General features: G+C 40.5%; 1 protein-coding gene across 3 annotated transcripts in view; it reads right to left on the reverse strand.

Moving 5' to 3' along the window:
• zgc:77752 (uncharacterized protein LOC393862 homolog) overlaps positions 1-22779 on the reverse strand; it is a 38297-nt gene that overhangs the window by 918 nt on the left and 14600 nt on the right. For all 3 annotated transcript variants that reach the window (XM_043713937.1, XM_043713939.1, XM_043713940.1), the window contains exons 6-11: positions 20836-21449; positions 20011-20244; positions 16604-16747; positions 10248-10349; positions 9220-9300; positions 5002-5112 (exon numbers count right to left, since the gene is read on the reverse strand). In XM_043713937.1, the coding sequence (XP_043569872.1) occupies positions 5002-5112; positions 9220-9300; positions 10248-10349; positions 16604-16747; positions 20011-20244; positions 20836-21449 (1286 nt within the window). The remainder of the gene's footprint in view (positions 1-5001; positions 5113-9219; positions 9301-10247; positions 10350-16603; positions 16748-20010; positions 20245-20835; positions 21450-22779) is intronic.

The raw sequence follows: 22779 nt of genomic DNA on the forward strand, positions 1-22779 counted from the left end.
CATGGATAGGATAAATAGACAAAGTATTTTCCCTGGGGTCGGGGAGTCCAGAACTAGCAGGCATAGGTTTAGGGTGAGAGGGGAAAGATATAAAAGAGACCTAAGGGGCATCTTTTTCACACAGAGGGTGGTACATGTATGGAATGAGCTGCCAGAGGATGTGGTGGAGGCTGGTACAATTGCAACATTTAAGAGGCATTTGGATGGGTATATGAATAGGAAGGTTTGGAGGGATATGAGCCGGGTGATGGCAGGTGGGACTAGATTGGGTTGGGATATCTGGTCAGCATGGACGGATTGGACCGAAGGGTCTATTTCCATGCTGTACATCTCTATGACTCTAGGTTACCAGGCCAATATTGGTACTGTTATGTCACAAGTTCCAGGATCATAGGAGTTGTAAACAACAGGTAAAAAATAAAGGGGCATTGGAAAAAAACAGATGATAGATCGTGTTGAAGAAAGGTAATTGAAGAGTTAAGGGCCACAGTGAAGATAAAGGCTTATCAATACTATCATAATAGCATACTATCAATAAGCTTTCATCCCATTAGCAATCAAAACTCTATCAACCTATGCTTTAGAAGGGAATTCCAAAGACTCTCAACACTCTGAGAAGAAAAGATTTTCTCTCAACTGTCTGAGAAGCCAAGATTGGGATACTGACAGACTCTAACCTCACACCTTTAATAATGCATTGTCTGAGCTCAGATGTCACCTTTTTGTCATAAAACCTTAAGTTACCTCAAGAAGGTGACTTGGAAGTTCTGAGATTTATCTATTAATGAATCAAAACCTGCAGCCCATTCTAAAAGATGAAAGACTTAACAGCAATCTAGGTTTGTTCAATATATCATTTGGATTACATGATACAGTAATCTTTTGCTATAAATTCTGTGTCTTATGGACCTGCTCCACAGCTACGTGATGAAGGAGCAGCACTCCGAAAGCTAGTGCTTCCAAATAAACCTGTTGGACTATAACCTGGTGTTGTGTGATTATTAACTTTGTCCATCCCAGTCCAACACTGGCTCCTCTATATCATGGCTAACTAGGCAACTGTTTATTTGTAAATTATGATTCCTAGTTCTAGATTCTCCCACAAGAGGAAACATCCTTTTGATTCCACCTGGTCAAGTCCTCTCAGGATCGTACATGTTTCAGTTGAATAATTTCTGGCTGTGCAAACTCTAGAGGATACTGGCCTAGCCTGTCCAGCCTTTCCTCATTAGGCAACACAGTACTCCAGGTGCGGTCTCACCTATGATCTGTGCAACTGAAACGTAATCTCCCAACTGTTGCATTTGATGGATTTCATCCTAGTGTCTTAAAAGAAGTGCTAGTGAGATAGTTGCTTTGATTTTAATTTCCAAAACTCAGTAGATTTGGAGAAGGTTCTTTTATGCGGGAAAATAGCTAATGCAACTCTTTTATTCAAAAAGGTAGGGAGGCGGAAAGCAAGAAACTACAGGCCAGTTCACTTAACATCTATAATGTGGAAATTGTTAGAAGCTATTAATAAAAACATTAGTAAAGGGCACTTGGATAAGTTTAAAGTAATCAGGCAAAGCCAACAAGGTTTTATCAAAGAGAAATCATGTTTAACTAATTTATTGGAGTTCTTTGAAGAAGTAACTTAGTGTATCACAGGGGTCAGTATTGGGGCCTCAACTCTTCACAATTTATATAAATGATTCAGATGAAGATTGAAGGTATGATCACTATATATGCTAACGACACAAAAATAGAGAAGAAAATGAGTGTGAGTAGGACATAAGGAGGCATGAAAGGGATATAGATAGATTTAGTAAATGAGCTAAGATCTGGCAAGAGGAGAATAATGTGGGAAAGTGCCAAATTATCCATTTTGGTAGAAAGAATAAAATTGAAGCATATTATCTAAATGGTGAGAATTGCACAGTTCTGAGATGCAGAGAGATTTGAGTGTCCTAGTGCATGAATCACAGAAGGTTAGTCTGCAGGTACAGCAAGTAATCAGGAAAGCAAATTGAATGTTATGTTTGATTCAATTTTTCTACTTTATTTCCCTACAACAAATGTTAAGTTACAGTGTCCTGCTTTCTGTCTCCCTCATAGAAAAATACAGAAACACAGAAGATAGGACCAGGAGTAGGCCATTCAACCCCTCGAGCTTGATCTGCCATTCAATATGATCATGGTTGATCATCAAGTTCAGTACCCTATTCTTGCCCTCCCCCCCATATCCCTTGATCCCTTTAGCCACAAGGACTATATCTACCTCCTTCTTGAAAACACAATATCTTGACCTCAACCACATTCTGTGGTAACAAATTCCATAGGCCCACCACTCTCTAGTTGAAGGAAGCGCTCCTCATCTCAGTCCTAAAATACTTCCCCCTTACACTTGGACTATGACTCCTTGGTTCTGGACTCGCCCACCATTGGAAACCCACTTCCTCTGTCTAACTGATTTAGTTTGTTAGCATTTTACAGGTTTCTATGAGATTCCCCCTCATTCTTCTAAACTCCAATGAATATAATGCTAATTAACTCAATCTCTCCTCTCCTGCCATCCCAGGAATCAAACTGGTAAAGGTTCGCTGCACTTTCCTCCCTTTTTCAATAAAGGAGCTACATTAGCTATTTTACAATCTAAAGAAACTTTCCCAAAACTGAATAAGTTTTAGTAAACTAAAACTAATGTTTGAGCTACTTCACTAGCTAGTTCTTCTGAGTTCCTCAGACCATTAAAATCCAATAGCATCTGGAGACCTGTCAACGCACAGTCCCAACAATTTGCTCAATATTACTTCCCTTGTCATTGTAATTTTCTTGAGTTCCTCCCTCCCTTTCAATTCCTGATTTACATCTATTTCTGGGATGTTATTTGTTTCTTCTCTAGTGAAGACTAACACAAAATATCTGTTCAATTCATTTGCCATCTCTTTATCCACCATTACTAATTCCCTCTGTCATTTTCTTTAAGATCAACACTTACTTTGTTCAGTCTTTTTAAAAAATATTTGAAGAAACTTTTCCAATCTGTTTTTTATATTTTTAGATAACTTACTCTAATTTTTATTCCTTATTAATCTTTTCATTGTCCTTTTTTTTTAATATTCTGTCCAATCTTCTGACCTGCCATCTATCTTTGTGTAATTATCTGTCTTTCTTTGAATTTGATACGATCTTTGACGTTTTTAGTTAACTATGTATAGTATGTCTGTCCTTTAGAAATTTTCTTATTTGCTGGAATACATCTGATCTATGCTTTCTGGAATATCCACTTCAACATTTGCCGCTACAACTCTATTGACCTATTTCCTTAATCTAAATTTTCAGTTTATTTTCACTTGCTCTGCTTTCAGGCCCTCATAATTGCTCTTGTTTATGTTCAAATTAGTAGTCTTGGACCCACTCCGCTTCCGTAAACACTTTGTTAAATGCAATCATGATATGGTCACTGCTACCCTGTGGCTCTTTCACTGTGGGGTTAGTAATTCATCCTATCTCAATGATCAAAACTGTGACTAGTATAGCCTACTCTCTGGTAGGCACCAGTACATGCTGGTCTAAGAAACTAGCCTGAAAACATTTGATGAATTTTTCATTTAGACTACTTTGCTCCAAATTTGATTTTACCAGTCTAAATGTAGGCTTAAATCCACCATGATATTTGCTGTAACCTTTTGACAAGCTCCCGTTATTTATTCCTTGATACCCTGTCCTATCATATGGTTACTGTTAGGGGGCCTATAGCAACTCACACAAGTGATCTCTTGCTTTTATCATTCCTCATCTCTACCCAGACTGCTTTTATATTTTGGTTTCCTGAATATAGGTTATTCCTGAAAAAACGCAGCAGGTCAGGCAGCATCCAAGGAACAGGAGAATCAACGTTTCGGGCATAAGCCCTTCTTAATCATTCCTGAAGAAGGGCTTATGCCCGAAACGTCGATTCTCCTGTTCCTTGGATGCTGCCTGACCTGCTGCACTTTTCCAGCAACACATTTTCAGCTCTGATCTCCAGCATCTGCAGACCTCACTTTCTCTTATAGGTTATTCCTCCCTATTGTGATAATACAATCTTTAATTAACAGAGACACTCCTCCACCTTTTCCTGCTGCCTTCCTTCCTAAATGTCATAATATTCAGGTCCCTTCAATATTCAGGCCCCAATCTACAATAAGTAAGTATTATCTTACCTCAGAAATGGCAATTAGATCATACTTATTTATCTCAATTTGTCCTACAAGTCCTTTTGTTTTGAGTTCTGTATGCTTTTAAATACAGTGCTTTAAGTTTTGTCCTATTATTACTTTTGTAACTTCCAGTCTTAGCTCCTGATTTGCTTTTAGATCTGCTTTCTCTGATCCTTTTGGTCATCATCTGTTTACGGCTTTACACATTAATTCCTTCCTCTTTTGCCTTTTCTCTCCTCATCCATATAAACTTATGTTCCTTTTTCAAGTTTGTTTTCTTGCATGTCGGTCCTGATGAGTACAACATGAAAATCTTTGACATTCTGTCTCTTTTTATCAATGAATAAGTTCTGTATTAGCAGGCAGCTATTTAGAAAAATGTATTTTAAGGAAGGTCAAGACCAAGCCATCATAGTGCAAGCATCAGACAAATTAACGATTTGTCCTTCATTGTAGCCAGATGAATGAGGTTCCCTATTTATAAGGAATAACTTGCCTAATAGCCCCTTTCATTACCATCATTATTGTGGTATGGCAAAGAATGGCTAATTTGTCCACTAAAAGGACACACAAACAGGAAGGAGATAAAGTACCAGAATACCTATTTTAATCATGTTGGTTTCAGGGTAACTGTGAGCCAGGACTAGTGGGAATTCTCCTACTCTTTGAAATAGTGCCCTGGAGGCTTTACAGTCCAGCTGAGTGGCCAGGCAGGATTGCATCCAAAAGATGATAATACTGATAATGCAACATTCCTTTAGCTTGGCACTAAGGTGTGAGTCTAGTTTATGTGCTCAAGCTTATTGAATGACCCTACCTGAGTCAGTGCTAGGATCAGTCGGTGAATTATGGAATCTTCCAATGTGGAGGACAGGCCGGTGAGTTTACTGATACAATCCAAGATGCAATTGATTGTTCCTTCCTGACACTGGAAGATGAAGGAACAAAGAAAGAATGTTGAGGATCATCTTATAAATCAGGATTGGATTAGGTGCCCATTTTTACAGTGCAAGCAAAAAAACAGACAAGATCATAAAGAACCCTAACCACATGGAGAATTCCTGCTGTTCTTCAACTGCATTCAAGAATTCCTACATGGCTTTAAATGCAACCTCTGTATCTCTCATATCTAGAAAGGCACAACAAACAGATTGTTGTGTTAAGGGTAAGGTCTGTCAATAATGGGGATCTCCAAGCCTCCATCTTTTGGCATGGCCAGTCAGTGCTACTCATGGGACCTATCCTCCAGGCTCAATGGTCAAGTGGCAATTTTCAAGATATGACGGGCGGAGGATGAATTCGCCCCCAGAAGATCTGGAAAAAATTCAGTCTTGGGGGTAACTAATAGGAGAAAATTTGCCCCTTAACAATGGACCGTCTGAATCTCTGAGGTGTTCTTCCAATCACAGGCTTTTTAGCTCCTGTACTTAATGCTGATAGGTTCAATAGTAAAACTATGTTTGTAGCTTTGCAAGAGAAATGGCATGTATGTGGAATAGTAGTGACACAGTATATGGTGACAAAGAGATACCAGGGGCCACATGAGTGCCAGGAGTGGACAAGCGTGGATTGCTGAGCTGATGGGATCAGGAGTTGCTATTCCACTGTTGTGATGGGAGGGGCATGGTGGGCTGGGGATTTGGAAGATGCAAAGCTGAAGAGAGAAACAAAGGAACAAAAAGAAAGAGAGAGACAGACAAATAGTGGGATGCTGTAAGACAGTGAGATAGAAAGAGAGCATGGGAGACTGCAAGGAGGAGGGAGAGTTGCTGCAAGGGTCAGAGAAAGAGAGGGAGGTTACAAGGGTGGAGAGAAGGAAGTTGCAAAGGAGAAAGTTTCAAACCTGATGCCAAAGCAATACTCAGTTAATCAGGAGTCAGGTAAACTTTAATCACAAAGATGTTGAATGTATAATCTCTAGCTTAAGGCTTCATATGCTCAGGAGCTAAGATATAGGAGAATGATGTAATGGATGCTGTTGTAACATACAGAATGTCAGTTGTTAAAATTCAAACTGAAATCGAAATTTAAGATGCAGTAAAAAGGATGGCAACTACATAGTTAAAATCTTCCAGTTTTCTTCACATACACCAGAAATGTATTAACTATGACCTTATCAGACTGTGGAAAGTGTGTTTGGATGTGTTTGGGGTGATGGCCTTTTGTCCGTGAAAGTTTGTGTTAGCAATTTTGAAAAAAATTTGTTCCCAGCTTATGACTGTTTTTGTGCCAATTTAAATATGGCGGAGTCTAAGAAATTAATGCTTTATTTGCATGGCATGGCTTTAAGTTTAACAGAGGGCTCATAATTATCAAGGATATTGATGGGAATTTTTCTAATTCTGCTTTTGAGAATCCAAATATACCATACATCAACACAAATATGTAAGGTATTATTACATTGAGACTGCGTCACCTCATGGAGGAGTGAAAATGAAAAACAGTTTCTGAGCACAAAGATATAGCCCTGAAAGTCAAGAAGTAACTCCCTAGAGTATCTCAAGGAAGGCCCTTTGAAAAGCAAAGGCACATTATCATACACATGGTTACAGATATAGTAACCCATGAACATGCATGACAAACACACACTACCACCCAAGCACCAGGCAATTATTATCTCCAACAAGAAACAATCTAATCAACACTGCTTGGCATTCAATGGCATTACCATCACTGAATCCCCTACAATCAGCATTATAGGGGGGCCAGAAACTGAACTGAACTGGCCATATAAATACTATGGCTACAAGAGCAGGTCAGAGGCTAGGAATCCTGCAGCAAGTAACTTAACTTTGGTCTCCTCAAAGCCTTTGCAGCAACCCTACCACCTGCAAATTCCCCTCCAAGACATTCAACATCCTGGTTTGGAAATATATTGCTGTTCCTTCAGTGTCACTTGAGTCAAAATCCTGGATCTCCCTCCCTAACAGTGCTGTGTGTGTCCCTGCTCTCCAACGACAGGAAAGTTTCCAACGACAAAAGATCGGGAACCAAGGATAGAGGTAAGTCTGGGAGAATCTAGTAGGGCAAGAGAGGAGGGCACCTTGCGGGTCCGGTTGCTACGGCCAGGGGAGGAGATGATACACACTGGGGAAGAGGGAGATCTTGCATTTACTTCCAGTTGGGAAAAAGGGCCTGTGATGGAGTCATTTCCCACCCTTTACAGCCTGAAGTCCATAACCTTTCAAGCATCAACACAATCCCCTGCACCCCTACCTAATCCTCATATCAATCCGCCTTCCATTGTCTTAAAAACTGTGACCAAGTAAGCTGCAGCCCCTAAGTCATCAATTAAGAGCCTTAACTGGGGCATGCTAAGATATAACATGGACAAGCAGTATGTAACAAGAATAACTCCGGCAGAATCTTGTATCTCTCTGCTGGGGGACTATAATATTCTGCCCAATGTAAGTATATACACACATATAATTTGAAATTGTGTTTTTGGTCATTTTCATCTATGTACCTTTGTATACATATATATATTTTTTATTGCTTACAACAAAGGGAATCTGTCACTGTTAGAAATGCAGGTTGCTTGATGGGGTCAAACAGAACATTTTTTTTCCGTAATCAAATCACTCATGTTACTTTTTTTTCTTTTATCTTCCACAATTAAATCAGTGTGTTTCCACATAAATTACCAATTGACATACCAAGCCCTTGAGGGCAATGATACCAAAATGTGAAGGAAAGATAGGGGGAGAGGGGAAGGGAACTAAACCGAACTGGAGTAGCGTGCTGCCCACCTCTCTCTAAAGGCATCTTGCTCAAACAGAACAGCTCCAAGCTGATTGACAGAAGATGCCCTTTGGACTTTGTATTCTCCCCTGACAGACTGTGTTTTTAAAACCGCTCTTTTAAATAGTAACATGGTTGATTTAGTAGTGTTAAAAAAACACATTCATAGCATCTCTGGGCAGAAAGAAAGGGACATAAAACAGGTTCTGCTTTTCTGACATTTTCCTGACAAGATGATTCCCACTAAAAAAGATGGAGAGAAGTTCTGCCATCAACATTGTGCTCATGAAGGAATATATAATAAACTTCCCCAAGCGTTCTCTTGGCATGTGTTTTAAGGAAATCTTTAAATTTGCAGTGAAGAAAATGGGTAGTCCTGATGTCTGCATTGATGCTCATTTGAACAAAGCTGTTTGGGCTAAAGGTGATAGGAATGTCTCATGTTGTATTCATTTCTGTTTATCCAGAAAGCACAATGATGATGGGAATCCTTCTAAAAAACTTGACATGTTGGTAACCCATATTCCTGTCACATCTTACAAAGGTTTGCAAACAGTCAATGTTGATCAAAACTATACTGTGAATGATTTTTAAAAATAAACCGCAAAAAAGTGAAAAATAAAGAGAGGGCTCTCGGCACAATGTACAACGTTAACCCAAGTCCGCAGTAAGAGTTAAAAAAATGTGAGGGGTTCGGGGACTCTTGTGGTGCAGTGGCAATGTTCCTGTCTTTGGACTAGGAGGTCCAAGTTCAAGTTCCATCTGTTCTGGAGGTGTATAATAACGCATCTAAAAATGTTAAATTTTTGAAAAACAAGGGGTGTTCAGGTGGGCAGTGCTTGTATTTGCTGCTTGCTTAGTGAGTTAATTGGGTGATTTGATGGTGGGTTTTTCAAAATTGAAAGAAAAGCTAAATTCTTTGGATGTTTAATTTCATTGGTCCTGAGTATTAAAAATATTTTTATAAAGCCATAAAATTAGTGGGGTTTGGCTTCTGGACAGGGAAAGGATCCAGAAGGGAAAGGTGGAAACTGGTGTTTGTGCTAAGCTGAAGATTTACAACAAAATCCTTTTAATCTCTGAAAGGCTTTTGCTGCTGAATTCAACATATGAATGTCAGTCTGTTATACAATTCACACTGATGTTCGCAATGACACAGGCATTATGGGACTATATGACCTCATTATATTTCATTGATAAACTTTCACTATCTTCAGACTATTCTGCTTTGCTGATGTGAAGGTAAAGGTTGAAGTCATGCTGTACATGAATACTATTTGAAAAGAACACTTACCTTTTCCAGATCCCCCAGAGTCCCTTTAACTGTGGGCTTAGACAGCAGTGTCACTACATCTTCTGTGCTCAGTACTGGTTCCTGCAGAGAAGAATAAGGCCCATGATCAGCTGATTCAGAGTCATAATCAACCCTGTTTGATTTCACTCTCAGCAACCCAATCTCCAATTTTCACACAACTCTCCAGAAAATACAAACTGTTGTCAGGTCTACAGTCCTGAGATCTGTTCGCGTTACAGAGAGACCAGTTTCTGCTTATGGACTTGATTCTGTTCACATTCTAAACAGGATTTCCCAGAGAGTGATGCTATGACATGGCAGATTACTCCTCTGCAAAGCCACAGGCTCTGAGGTCAATCAGAACTTCCCATACCCCTTCAGTGTTCTCCAAATGAAGATACAAAATAATATTGATGTAATATACCACAACAGGGAAGGTTCACATATAGAGACTGAGGCAGGTTAGGATGGTGTGCTGCTCATACTATTGCACTAGTAACCCAGAGGCCTGCACTTAAAAAGCCAAAAAACCTGAGCTTGAGTTCCATAATGCCAGTTGAGAATTCCAGTTCTGTTTCGAAAACCAGGAATATAAAGGCGGGATCAGTAAAAGTGACCTGGCCAACAGGTTCACAAATGCACTTAGAGGAAAGAAACCTACCATACTTACTGGCACATATGTGATTCATGGTATTATGAGACTATTCCTATGGCAACATAATATTGTTGACTGTTAAGTGACTTCTGAAGTGACCTAGCAAACCACTTGGTGCATCGGCTCACCAAATACATTTTAGGATAATTGGGGAAGTGTAATCAATGCCAGCCTTGCCAGCAGTGCCACATCAGAGAATGAATAAAAGTCATTGAAAGTTCCTTCTAGGCCATCAATCTTAAAATTGGGACAAATGCACAGAGCATTGGTTGTGGAAGCTTGTAACTTGGATCCAATGCAATGTAGCCCCATGGTTCATTGCGTCAGTCTTGCTGGTCTATGACCTATTTCCTGTTCAGATAGAATGATCAACCTTGAGGTGTTCCAGCCAGCTCCACATCAGCATGCTGAGAATCCTGGGATCATCTTCTGCAGTCAGGCGGCCCCAGGCCCCCTCGTTCTCATTTAGCACCACCTTTAGAAAAATGAGAAAGACAGAGCTCATTAAAGCTTCAATATAAATACATTAAGGGGCGATGCAGGAAGTTAAAATGAGATGAACAGATAGATCAAGGGAAAGTTAAGGAGAATCACACAGGAACATCTGGAGAGCGACACAAGACAGTAAAGACGTAATAATGGAGAACCTGACATCCAGGGAGAAACAAACACATAGAAAGTGAGAGAGAAATTCTAGAGTGAGTGAGAGAAATTGTGAGATTTCGGGAAAGAGAGAGATGGAGGACAATCTCAAAAGCAATAAGGGATGGACATCAAATGATAGACTAGACAGTGACATGTGCACCCATGAAGAATTTCTAAAAATTGAGAACAATAGAAATATTGAAACAGACAAAGATAGAGGAAGGAGACAAGAGAAAGAAAAAAAAAAGTGGTAAAGATAAAGATACAAAGAGGGTAGAATTGGAGGAAGTGTAAGACAAAGGAATAGAAAGGAATAGAAATAGAGTTAAAGAGCGACACAACAGAAAAAACATGTCAGGCATATAGATAGAAAGGCACTTACAGTGAGACTGATGGAGATAGAAGTAAATAGAGTGAGAGACAGAAAGACAGTTAAAGAGAAACTCATCAGGAGAGACACAGAGAGAACAGCAGATAGGATGAGAAAATAAATTAGAGTCAGAGACAGTGAGTCAGAAACAGGAAGAGATGGATAAAGAATTATAGCAATGGAGACAGTGAGATACTGATAGAGCAATAGAAACAGAAGGAATATAAAAGACAGCCAGAAAAAAGAGACAGTGTCAGCAACACAGAGAGGGTAAGAGTGTGTAAGACAGAAAGAAAAAGGCATCACACAAGTAGTTGATGCATACCACAATTGTTTAAAATCCATTCAAGAGATTCCAGTTTGTAACTTAGGATGTTGTAAAATATTTTACAGCCAATTAAATACTTTTGAAATGTAGTATTGTGCTAATGTAGAATTGTATCAATGTATGCAAGTTCCAAAAATAACAATGAGATAGATAAACAGATAACTTGCTTTTAGATATTAATTAAGGAATACACATATGGCAAACAAACATGGACACTTCTTCAAAGTAGTAGCATGGGGCCTGTTCCACCCGCCTGAGAGGCCAAACAAGGTTTTGGTTTCATATCTTATCCAAAAAAAGAGTGCCTAAGTGTCTAAATGCCTATGACAGTGACGTTTTTCCCCAATATAACACTGCAAGCGTATGGATAGATTTTGTGTTCAAGTCTGTTGTTGGAACCTGATCTACATACATTCCTGATGAAAGACTTATGCCGAAAATTTTAACTCTCTTGCTCCTCGGATGCTGCCTGACCTGCTGTGCTTTTCCCAGTGCCGCACTTTTCAACTCCCACAAAATTCAGGGGCAAGAGTGCCAAATTCCAATAGTGACTGAATTCCAAAGTACTTGTTTGGCTATAAAGTCATTTGGAAAGTCCTGAGGTTGTGAGAGTGCTACATAAATGCAAGTCTTGCTGAAAGCTGAGAGTCATAGGGTCATAGAGATGTACAGCATGGAAACAGACACTTTGGTCCAACCCGTCCATGCTGACCAGATATCCCAACCCAATCTAGTCCCACCTGCCAGCACTCGGCCCACATCCCTCCAAACCCTTCCTATTCATATACCCACCCAAATGCCTCTTAAATGTTGCAATTGTACCAGCCTCCACCACATCCTCTGGCAGCTCATTCCATACATGTACCACCCTCTGCATGGAAAATTTGCCCCTTAGGTCTCTTTTGTATCTTTCCCCTCACCCTAAACCTATGCCCTCTAGTTCTGGACTCCCCGACCCCAGGGAAAAGACTATTTATCCTATCCAAGCCCCTCATAATTTTGTAAACCTCTATAAGGTCACCCCTCAGCCTCCGACACTCCAGGGAAAACAGCCCCAGCCTGAGACAGCACAAAATATGCAAGAAGAAATATCTGATAAAGGAAAAGCAACAATCATGGGTGAACTTAATTTACTTATAAACAACAAAATAAGATAGATGATGGTAGTTTAGATGAGGAGTTCAAGAATGCATTTGAGACACTTTCTTAAAGCAACACATTTTGGAACTGACCCAGAGAGCATGTTATGGATTTATGTTGTGTTCAGCAAAAGTGAGGATTGCAGATGCTGGAAACCAGAGTTTAGATCAGAGTGGTGCTGGAAAAGTACAGCAGGTCAGGCAGCATCTGAGCAGGAAAAGTTTTGGCAAAAGCCCTTCATCAGAAACATAATATGAATAGGCAAAATTTTTTCTCTGGGGTTGGGGAGTCCAGAACTCGAGGGCATAGGTTTAGAGTGAGAGGGGAAAGATATTAAAGAAACCTAAGAGGCAACTCTTTCACGCAGAGGGTGGTACGTGTATGGAATGAGCTGTCAGAGGAAGTGGTGGAGGCTGGTACAATTGCAACATTTAAGAGGCATTTGGATGGGTATATGAATAGGAAGGGTTTGGAGGGATATGGGCCGGGTGCTGGCAGGTGGGACTAGATTGGGTTGGGATATCTGGTCGGCATGGACGGTTTGGACCGAAGGGTCTGTTTCCATGCTGTACATCTCTATGACTCTATGACTCACTCTGATCCAAACCACTTATATTGTGTTAAACCAAGGATCAATTAATGACCTCAGAGTTAAGGTACCCCTAGGTTGCACAAAATGATTGCATTTTACATCCACTTTTAACAGGGTAGATTTGGTGCAAGACTAGTGTTTTAAACCTAAATAAGGGCTGCCTTGTGGGTATAGGGGTTGAGCTAGCCAAATTGAAATAGTATATTAAAGCAGGAGGTAGATCAGTACGGACACGCTGGCATATATTTAAGGGAATATTTTAGAATACACAGAATGAATATATTCCCACTATAAAGAAAAAAAATTAAGGGAAGGATCCACCATCTGTGATTAACTATAAGTCAGAAAAAGTGTCAAACGTAAGGAACAGACATATAACTGCAGTGATCAGTGACAGGTCATATGATGATTCAGAATACAACGTATGGTAGAAAATGTGTAAAAGGACTATCACGTGGAAGAAATTAGAATATGAGAAGTAGCCAGATAGGAATATAAAAACGGACAGCAAGAGTTTCTACAAGTAATTAAAAAGGAAAAGAGTAAATAAAGTGAGTATTGGTCCACCAGAGAGTGCGAATGGAGAGTTGACGGTAGATTATAAGGAAAAGGTGGATTAAGTGAACAAATATTTTGCTTCTCCTTTCACTATAGAGAAAACACAAAACATTTTAGCAATAGCTGTAAGCCAAGAGGTGGAAGGGAGAGAGAAACGTAGTGGAAGTATAATAATGAGTTAAATAGTACTCAGCAAATCAATGGAACTGTGAACCTCACCCAGGGCCTTAAAAGAGGTTGCTACTAAGGAGGTAAATGCATTGGGGTTAATTTTCCAAATTTCCATTGACACAGGAAAGATTCCAGCACAATGGAAATTAGCAAATATAACCTCTTTGCCCAAGAAGGGAATAAGGCAGAAAACAGGTAATTCTAGGGCAGCAAGCTTAACATCTGTAGTGATGAAGCTGTTAGGCTCAATCATTAAAGAGATTATAGCTGTGCACTTGGAAAAACCCAAGATCGTCAGGAAGAGTCAAGCCAGTTTTGTCAAAGGTAGATCATGTTTAATAAATTTATTGGATTTCTCTGAAGGAGTAACCTGCACTGTGTGTAAAGGTATCATGCTTGGAATTCCATTAGTCACACAATAAGGTCTCACATCAAAAATTATTGCAGAAAATAAAAGCTCATGGCTTTGAGTGAAACATATTGGTGTGGATAGAAATTTGGTTCGCTGGCAGAGAACAGAGACTCTGATGATGAGAGCAAAGACATTCGCAGACAACACAAAAAATTGGACGGAAATTACTCTGTGAATAAGACATAAGTAAATTGTAGGTGGATACAGATTGATTGAGATTGTAAAAATCTGGCTGATGAAGAAATATGCGAAATTATTCACCTTTGCAGAAAGAAATATAAAGCAGAGTATTAGTTAAACGCAGAATGACCCCTGAGGTACAGAGGGATTTCAGTGTTTTGATGCATGGATCACAAAAAGTTAATATGCAGGTACAGCACATAATGAAAAAGACTAATGGCATGTTATAGTTTATTCGGAGAGGAATTGAGCATAAAACTAAGGATGGTATACTTCAATTATAGCATTACTGACACCACATCTCAAATACTATGTGTAGTTTTGGTCTCCTTATTTAAGGAAGGACGCAAATTTATTGAAGTAGCATACAGGAGTTCTACTGGAAATGAGTGTGTTGTTTCATGTGGATAGGTTGGATAGGCTTGTTTCGATTGGAGTTTAAAGGAGAGAGGAGTGAGTTGACTGAAATGTATAAGAATCTGAATCAAAAGCAAATTGCTGAAGAAACCCAGCAGGTCTAGCAGCACCTGTGGAGACAAAACAGTGTTAGCATTTTGAGTCCAGTAATCCTTCATCAGAAATGAAAGCACCTAGGAGAAAGTAGTATTTATGCTAACAACTGGGGGATGGGTCAGTGGGGAGTGGAGGAGAGTCAGCAGGCAGGTGGAGATGCAGCCCAGAGAGCATTAGGCAGGTAAAGGATTTGTTGTGAGTAAGCTAGGGAAGAAAAAAAGCTGCATAGGTGATAATGGGGGCTATGGGTGGGTGAACGTTGGCCATGTGCTGAAAGCTAGTCATGCCATACAGGACCTGGGGAGTGGGGCTGGGTAGCAGGCATGAAAGGATCATGATTGAACTTGATATTGAATCCTGAAGGCTACAAAGACTCCAAGCAGAAGATGAGATGCTGTTCCTCTCTATAACGCTGCTGCAAGCATAAGTTAAATGTCAGCATGGGAGCATAGTGGTGTGTTGAAGTGGCATGCAATTGGAAGTTTGGGGACATTTTTATGGACAGAATGTAGGTGTTCTCCAAAGTAGCAACACGAGTGTTTAAGAAAGAAAAGCTTGAGTTTATTTAAAACATGTTGTAACTTCAATTTAAGATCTGACCAGTGTACTGTTAGAAATAAGTTATCTAATCATTTATCACATTGCCATTTGCAGAACCTTGCTGTTGACAAATTGGTTGCTGCATTTCCTACATAGCACCATGATATTTTACATCTATGTGACAGGGCAGAAGGGCTTAATGTGCTGTTTCATTTGATAAATAGCGCTTCTGACTGTGTAGTTTTCTCTCAGTATTGTACTGGAAGTGTGTGGGTAGGTTTTGAGTTCAATCGTGTGGTGTGGGGCTTGACCCACAACCTTCTGACTTAAACACAAGTGCCAAAAACGTGATAGTCATCAATAAATCCAGTAGAGAAGTTAGAAGAAAATTATTTACCAGGAAGTGACTTGAATGTCAAACTTGCTGCCAAATGGAGTAATTGGGGAAAATAACATAGATACATTTATGCTAGATAGGCCTGTAAGGAATTAAGGCATGTTGACTGGCTAAATGAAGCAGAATGGGAGGCCGCTCCAGAGGAGTGCTGCTATACTTGTTGGACCGAACAACCTGTTTCTGTGCTGTAAATAATAGAAGACTATTCAGCCCATCAAGTCCACACTGACCCTCTGAAAAGCAATCCACCCACCCTATAATTCTGTATTTACTACACTTCCCTGGACACTGTGGGCAATTTAGCATAGTCTTTGGACTATGGGAGGAGAGACATAGGGAGAGTGTACAAACTTAACACAGTGACCTGGTGCTGGAATCGAACCCAGATCCCAGGCACTGTGAGGCAACAGTGCTAACCACTGAGCCACCATGCAATACTTTGCAAATGGTTCAAAGAGGTTGGTTAAGGGAAGAATTTCTGTTCTGAATCCTATTTGTTTGATTATTTTCAAACAGATCTTACCAAAACTGATTATATTCCCATGCTTCTAACAGGACTGGAATTAGTCCTGTCAGATGGAAATGGAAGCCTTTTAAGGAATTCTTCCATCACAGGTGTACCTACTATGTAGCTCACAAAAAGGATGTGGGGCACAACTGGATGAAAAGATTAGGGTGGGTGGGTGAACAGGTATATGGAAATTATTAGGCATAAGAGAACCCTGGTCCATCTTCTTCCATCTTGATAACTGCATGCTACAATGCTAATGGTGTTGCTCATACCCTTGGTACCAAACAACCATTTCATTCAAGAATTCAATCTAACTTTGACTTTCAATGACTCAGCAGTCCCACAACAGTAAGCATGTATGTGACTCATTACCTTCCAGAGACGGACTTTCATTAACAATTCGTTGTCCATTGGTGGGCACTCTGACATTGCCCTGGCAACCTCGTCCAGGAGAGGCCCATGTTTATCCATTTTTCTGCCTGATCCTTTTACTGATTGGCTCCAATGGATATTGCTCTGCAGAATAGAACAAAATAAGAGTAAAGTGACAGACTCTTGATATTGTTCTTGGTTTGTGACCAGAGAGAGAATAGGACCCCTCAAAGATCAGCAAGGCGGCCTTTGCGTGGAACCGCAGAAAATGGGGGAGATACTAGACAAGTATTTTACATCAGTATTTACTGTGGAAAAGGACATGGAAGATATAGAATGCAGGGAAATAGATGGTGACATCTTGAAAAATGTCCATATTACAGTAGAGGAAGTGCTGGGTGTCTTGAAACGCATAAAGGTGGATAAATTCCCAGGACCTGATCAGGTGTACCCTAGAGCTCTGTGGGAAGCTAGAGAAGTGATTGCTGGGTGTCTTGCTGAGATATTTATATCATTGGTAGTCACAGGTGAGGTGCTAGAAGACTGGAGGTTGGCTAACATGGTGCCACTGTTTAAGAAGGGTGGTAAGGACAAGCCAGGGAACTATAGACCAATGAGCCTGACGGCGGTGGTGGGCAAGTTGTTGGAGGGAATCCTGAGGGACAGGATGTACAAGAAAGGCAAGGACTGATTAGAGATAGTCAACATGGCCTTGTGCGTGGGATATCATTTCTCACAAACTTGATTGAGTTTTTAAAAGAAATAACAAAGAAGATTGATGAGGGCAGAGCAATAGATGTGATCTATATGGACTTCAGTAAGGCATTCGACAAGGTTCCCCATGGGAGACTGGTTAGCAAGGTTAGATCTCATGGAATACAGGGAGAACTAACCATTTGGATACAGAACTAGCTCAAAGGTAGAAGATAGAGGGTGGTGGTGGAGGGTTGTTTTTCAGACTGGAGACCTATGACCAGTGGAATGCCACAAGGATTGGTGCTGGTCCTCTATATTTCGTCATTTACATAAATGATTTGGATGCGAGCATAAGAGGTACAGTTAGTAAGTTTGCAGATGACACCAAAATTGGAGGTGAAGTGAACAGCGAAGAAGGTTACCTCAGATTACAACAGGATCTTGATCAGATGGGCCAATGGGCTGAGGAGTGGCAGATGGAGTTTTGGAATTTATTTTGGAAAATAATTTTGGAAAAGCAAATCTTACCAGGACTTATACACTAATGGTAAGGTCCTAGGGAGTGTTGCTGAACAAAGAGACCCTGGAATGCAGGTTCATAGCTCCTTGAAAGTGGAGTCGCTGGTAGATAGGATTGTGAAGAAGGCGTTTGGTATGCTTTCCTTTATCGGTCAGAGTATTGAGTACAGGAGATGGAAGGTATGTTGCGGTTGTACAGGACATTGGTTAGGCTACTATTGGAATAATGCATGCAATTCTGGTCTCCTTCCTATTGGAAAGATGTTGTGAACTTGAAAGGGTTCAGAAAGGATTTACAAGGATGCTGCCAGGGTTGGAGGATTTGAGTTATAGGGAGAGGCTGGACAGGCTGTGGCTGTTTTCCCTGGAGCATTGGAGGCGGAGAGGTGACCTTACAGAGGTTTACAAAATTATAAGGGGCATGGATAGGGTAAATAGTCCAGAACTAGCGGGCATAGATCTAGGGTGAGAGGGAAATGATATAAAAGAGACCTGAAAGGCAACCTTTTCACACAGAGGGTGGTACGTGTATGGAATGAGCTGCCAGAGGAAGTGATGGAGGCTGGTACAACTGCAACATTCAAAAGGTATTTGGATGGGTTTATGAATAGGAAGGGTTTGGAGGGATATGGGCCATATGCTGGCAGGTGGGACTAGATCGGGTTGGGATGTCTAGTCGGCATGGACGGGTTGGACCAAAGGGTCTGTTTCCATGCTTTACATCTCTATGACTCTATGACTCTAAGCATCCAGATCCCTCACCGGTGTCGACGCTTTGGGATGGGTTGCCATCCATTTGCCCTTCTCTCAGCCAGGACACCTTCATTGGAAGTAGCATCACTTTACACTTGGAGTGTTGCGGATATGGACCTTCTGCAAACTCTGACCCCCCCCACCGCCATTCTCAGTGTATCATTCCCAGGGGGCAGCTGTACATTTTCATTACGACAGTTGGGAAATCCAAATTCACACACAAAAGAAAAACAGGGGCTATTGGACAGTGATTTTCCTGCCAAGGTGTCCTTAACACCACTCCCAAAAGAAATCAGTGTCTGTCAGAGTCAGAATGTTGTTGGTTCCACTCCAGAGTCCTGAGCACATAATCCAGGCAGTGATCCAAGCAGTACTGAGGGAACATTGCACTATTGGAAATGCTATCTTTTCGGCAAGGTGTGGTAGTAGGCTATTAATGCACTGAGCCAGTTCCACCATACAACAATATCATGGCTGCTCTGATTGTAACATCAAATCTACATTCCTACCTACCCTTGATGATGTTCTAACCCTTTAGTTATTAAGAGTCCATCTACCTCTGCTTCAAATATATTCAAAGACTCTGCTTCCACTACCTTGCCAAGAAGAGAGTTCTGAATCCTCTGAGAAAAAAAAAGTTCACCTCATCTCTGTACTAAATGGGTGACCCCTCATTTTTCAACAGTGGCCTTTAGTTCTAGATTTCCCCTTAAAAGGAAACATCCACTCTCTTTACACCTACTGAGTCAAGAGCTCTTAGGATCTTAAATGTGTCTATCAAATCAAGTCATGTCTTACTCCTCTGAACTCCTTCAGTTCTGGTTTTGTATATCCAACCTTTTCTCATAAGAGGGGAAACTTACCAGCCATTCCAGATCATAGTCTGGTAAACTTTCTCTGAACTGCTTCCAATACATTTACGTTCTGTTGACAAATTGGTTGTTGCCTTTGCTACATGGCATCAGAAAATACTTCACATCTATGTGGGAGGTCAGACAGGCTTAGCTTACTGTCTTATTTGATAAATAGTATTTCTGACTTCTCTCAGTACTGTACTGGAAGTGTGTGAGTAGATTTTGAGTTCAAGCGTGTGGTGTGGAACTTGAACCCACAACCGTCTGACATGGACACGAGTGCCAAAAATATCATAGTCATCAATAAATCCACTGCAGAACTTAGAAGAAATTTTTTCACAAGAAAGTGGTTAGAATTAGGACTTGTTGCCATATGCAGCAACTGTCAAGTCAAATAAGTGACCACTTCTCTTCGTAATACTTCAAATGCAGTCTCACCCATACAACTGCAGCATAACTTCTCAACTTAAGCAGTCTACCTGATGTAAACAACCCTAAAGTGAAAATAGGATAGAGCAGGCAGAATTTGTGCCTGGTGTGGTATTGATGTGCATTGCTACACCTTAATTTGATACCAGTCCATACCTTCCTTGAGGCTGTAGATAAAAGGCCGGTGTTGGTCAGTAAAGAGTTCCCTTGCCTTGTCAGCTTGAATCCTGCAGCGTGGTCAGTCTGCAATGGGTTCCTGTCTCTAACAAAGTTCTCCTTGCCCTCACAGCTGAAAGAACGTTTCACCAGATTAGCTGGCCTGCTGAAGACAAGTTCCAAAGCTGTGGCTCGACATTGACCCATTAACAAAGGTTGCTGTGTACTGGTGTCCTTAAAGGAGAATTTAACCACAGATTTAGTCACTTAATACGTTTGGGTTGGTGGCACTGGAAGCATTAAATTATATGCAGCTTACATCTATTTCTCCTCCATGTCAATGTTAAAATGAACAAACAGAAAGTTACATAACCATCTAGTTCATAAAAGTGACCACTACTCCCCTTTACCAAAGTAAAGAATCAGAAAGTTTTTTTACTTTTTACTTAAACTACGCCATTTTGGAAATGTCAAGTGTTTGATAGACACAGAATGAGAAAAGACCAATTTGTCTTGCAACATTATCCTGTCTCAGCTCATGTACATTTTATTTGATCACAGTTTCTATCCACATAGTCAATGTTTCTCAAAAGCTTACCTACACTTCACCCAGTCATGTACTCTATCTTAATTTCCTTCATCAACTCATATAATGCATATGTACTTGAGCCATACTTTAAGCTCTATACTATAGCAGATTCTGTATATGACAAAATTGTCAGAGTAAAGGCCCCCCAAAAAAACCTCTGATGAAGTTCCATTCCCTGGAACCTCCTTGTTACTTTCTTTAGATCCTGGATTACAGTCAGCTCTTGATGGGGTTACCTGTGTTTGATGTGTGCGAGTGATTCCAGGGAGGTTAGAGTCGCTGAGGGTCCGCAATAGTCTTGGCATCATTCTGAGTTGAGCCTTTGTGCCCCAAGCAGGCAGAGAAGCCTGATCAAATAAGCCGGCTGCAGAGGTAGGGGGCCGCAGTGCATTGTCAGGGTCTTCTGGCTCCTGGTTTGCCAGGAGAAATTCTGGTGAGTTAATGAAGGAAGTGATGGTTGCTCTGATGTGCATGGTCAGTGTGCGGTCAATCACTTCCTTTTGTACCTCCAACTGTACCATAGAAGAGTCGTCCTTGTCAAATGCGACCTGCAGAAGCCTCTTGCAAATGAAGTCCACTATTTTGGGCACATGTTTGAGATGCCGGGCCTCATATCCATGCAGCAGATGCCGCTGGCGGTGGAGGTACTGTTCCAAGGTGATAGGATGGGCGTACAAACTCACATCTGTGAACATCGTCCTGTGAGAGTCTACAAACTGGGCAAAGTCATAAACCAAATTAATTTGAGTGCGTGTCTGGATGGAGCAAGGACGTTTGATCCGAACAAAGTGAATGGCTTCACTGGGGCTGACCCGTGTGGCATAAACCAGGTAACAGGCGATCAGGACTCCTATCAGACAGCAAGGAAATAAATGGCAAATTGCTCTTACTTTGGGTTTATTTTCATGCTCAATGAAATGAAGGCAATTTTTTTTTAAAAATCACATTGAAATAGCACCTTTAACTTAGTAAAATACCTCCATGTGCTTCACAGGAAAGATTATCAGACAAGGTAATTGTTATGAGACATTCAGATTACCGGAAATCTGGTCAAAGAGATGGATTGGAAGGAGATTTTTGAAGGAGGAGAGGTAGAGGGTTAGGGAAGTTATTTCAGAATTTAAGACCAGGGCAGCTGAAAACAACCAGCAATACTAAAGAAGTGAACAGTGGAGTTGAAGAATGAAATTATTTTCATGTCTTTGAACCCACTGAAAGCTTTCCTTTTCTGTCCACAAATGCTGAATGACCAAAGCACTGCCAGAAATATCCTTTTCTGAAGTCTGCCTGATGGCGACAGAAAAATAGTTGTCAAGTATTGGACTGAAACTGCTCCAAATTCAAACACACAACATTCTTATTCACTTCTTTGAAAATCCTTCATTTGTTAAATAATAACTTGTTTTCAGCAAATGTTCAGTAATGGTATCCCAAATTGAAGATAAATGGTCAATCTATATAAAACTTCAGTATGACCACAATTGGAGTCTATTATGCTCTACACATTAGAGGGGAAATTGAAGCAATAAATGGAAGAGATCACAGATTCAAGGATATGCTGTCTGGTGTGAGGAAATGCAAATATGGATAATGCCTTCAAAGAACTGGGGCTCGTCCTTTTGAATCAAGTTGTGTATGGTGTGATTGATGGATATGTTTAGTGTTATTAAGGAATGTGATACAGGTAGATAGAAACAGACTGTTTCCAGTGATTGAAGATATCTTGAATGAGGATACATAGATTTAAGATTAAATGTAGGAGATTTACCACAGTGAGCAGGTGGATTCTTTTTATACAGAACATTAGTTATTGAAGCAGAGACCATATCAATATTTAAGAACAGATTAATTCTGCTGGTTGAAGAAGGATGAGATAAAATTATATGAGAACATAGGGTTTTCATGTGGAGGATATACACAAATGACGACTGGATCATGAATTCCAGGCTAAAACAAAGAATTGCGGATAGTGGAGATCTGAAGCCAAATAGAAATCGATGGCGAAACTCAGCAAGTCTGGCAGCACCTGTGGGGAAAAACCAGAGTTAATATTTTGAGTCTGGTAACTGTTATTCATCAAGTTCTAATGCTGTCAGACCTGCTGAGTTACGCCTGCAATTTCTGTTTTTATATCATGGATTCTAAGATTTTGTTCAGGACTAACATTCGAGCCATCTAGT

The sequence above is a fragment of the Chiloscyllium plagiosum genome, chromosome 23 (assembly GCF_004010195.1).
Source record: "Chiloscyllium plagiosum isolate BGI_BamShark_2017 chromosome 23, ASM401019v2, whole genome shotgun sequence".
In the NCBI taxonomy this organism is placed as follows: Eukaryota; Metazoa; Chordata; class Chondrichthyes; order Orectolobiformes; family Hemiscylliidae; genus Chiloscyllium; species Chiloscyllium plagiosum.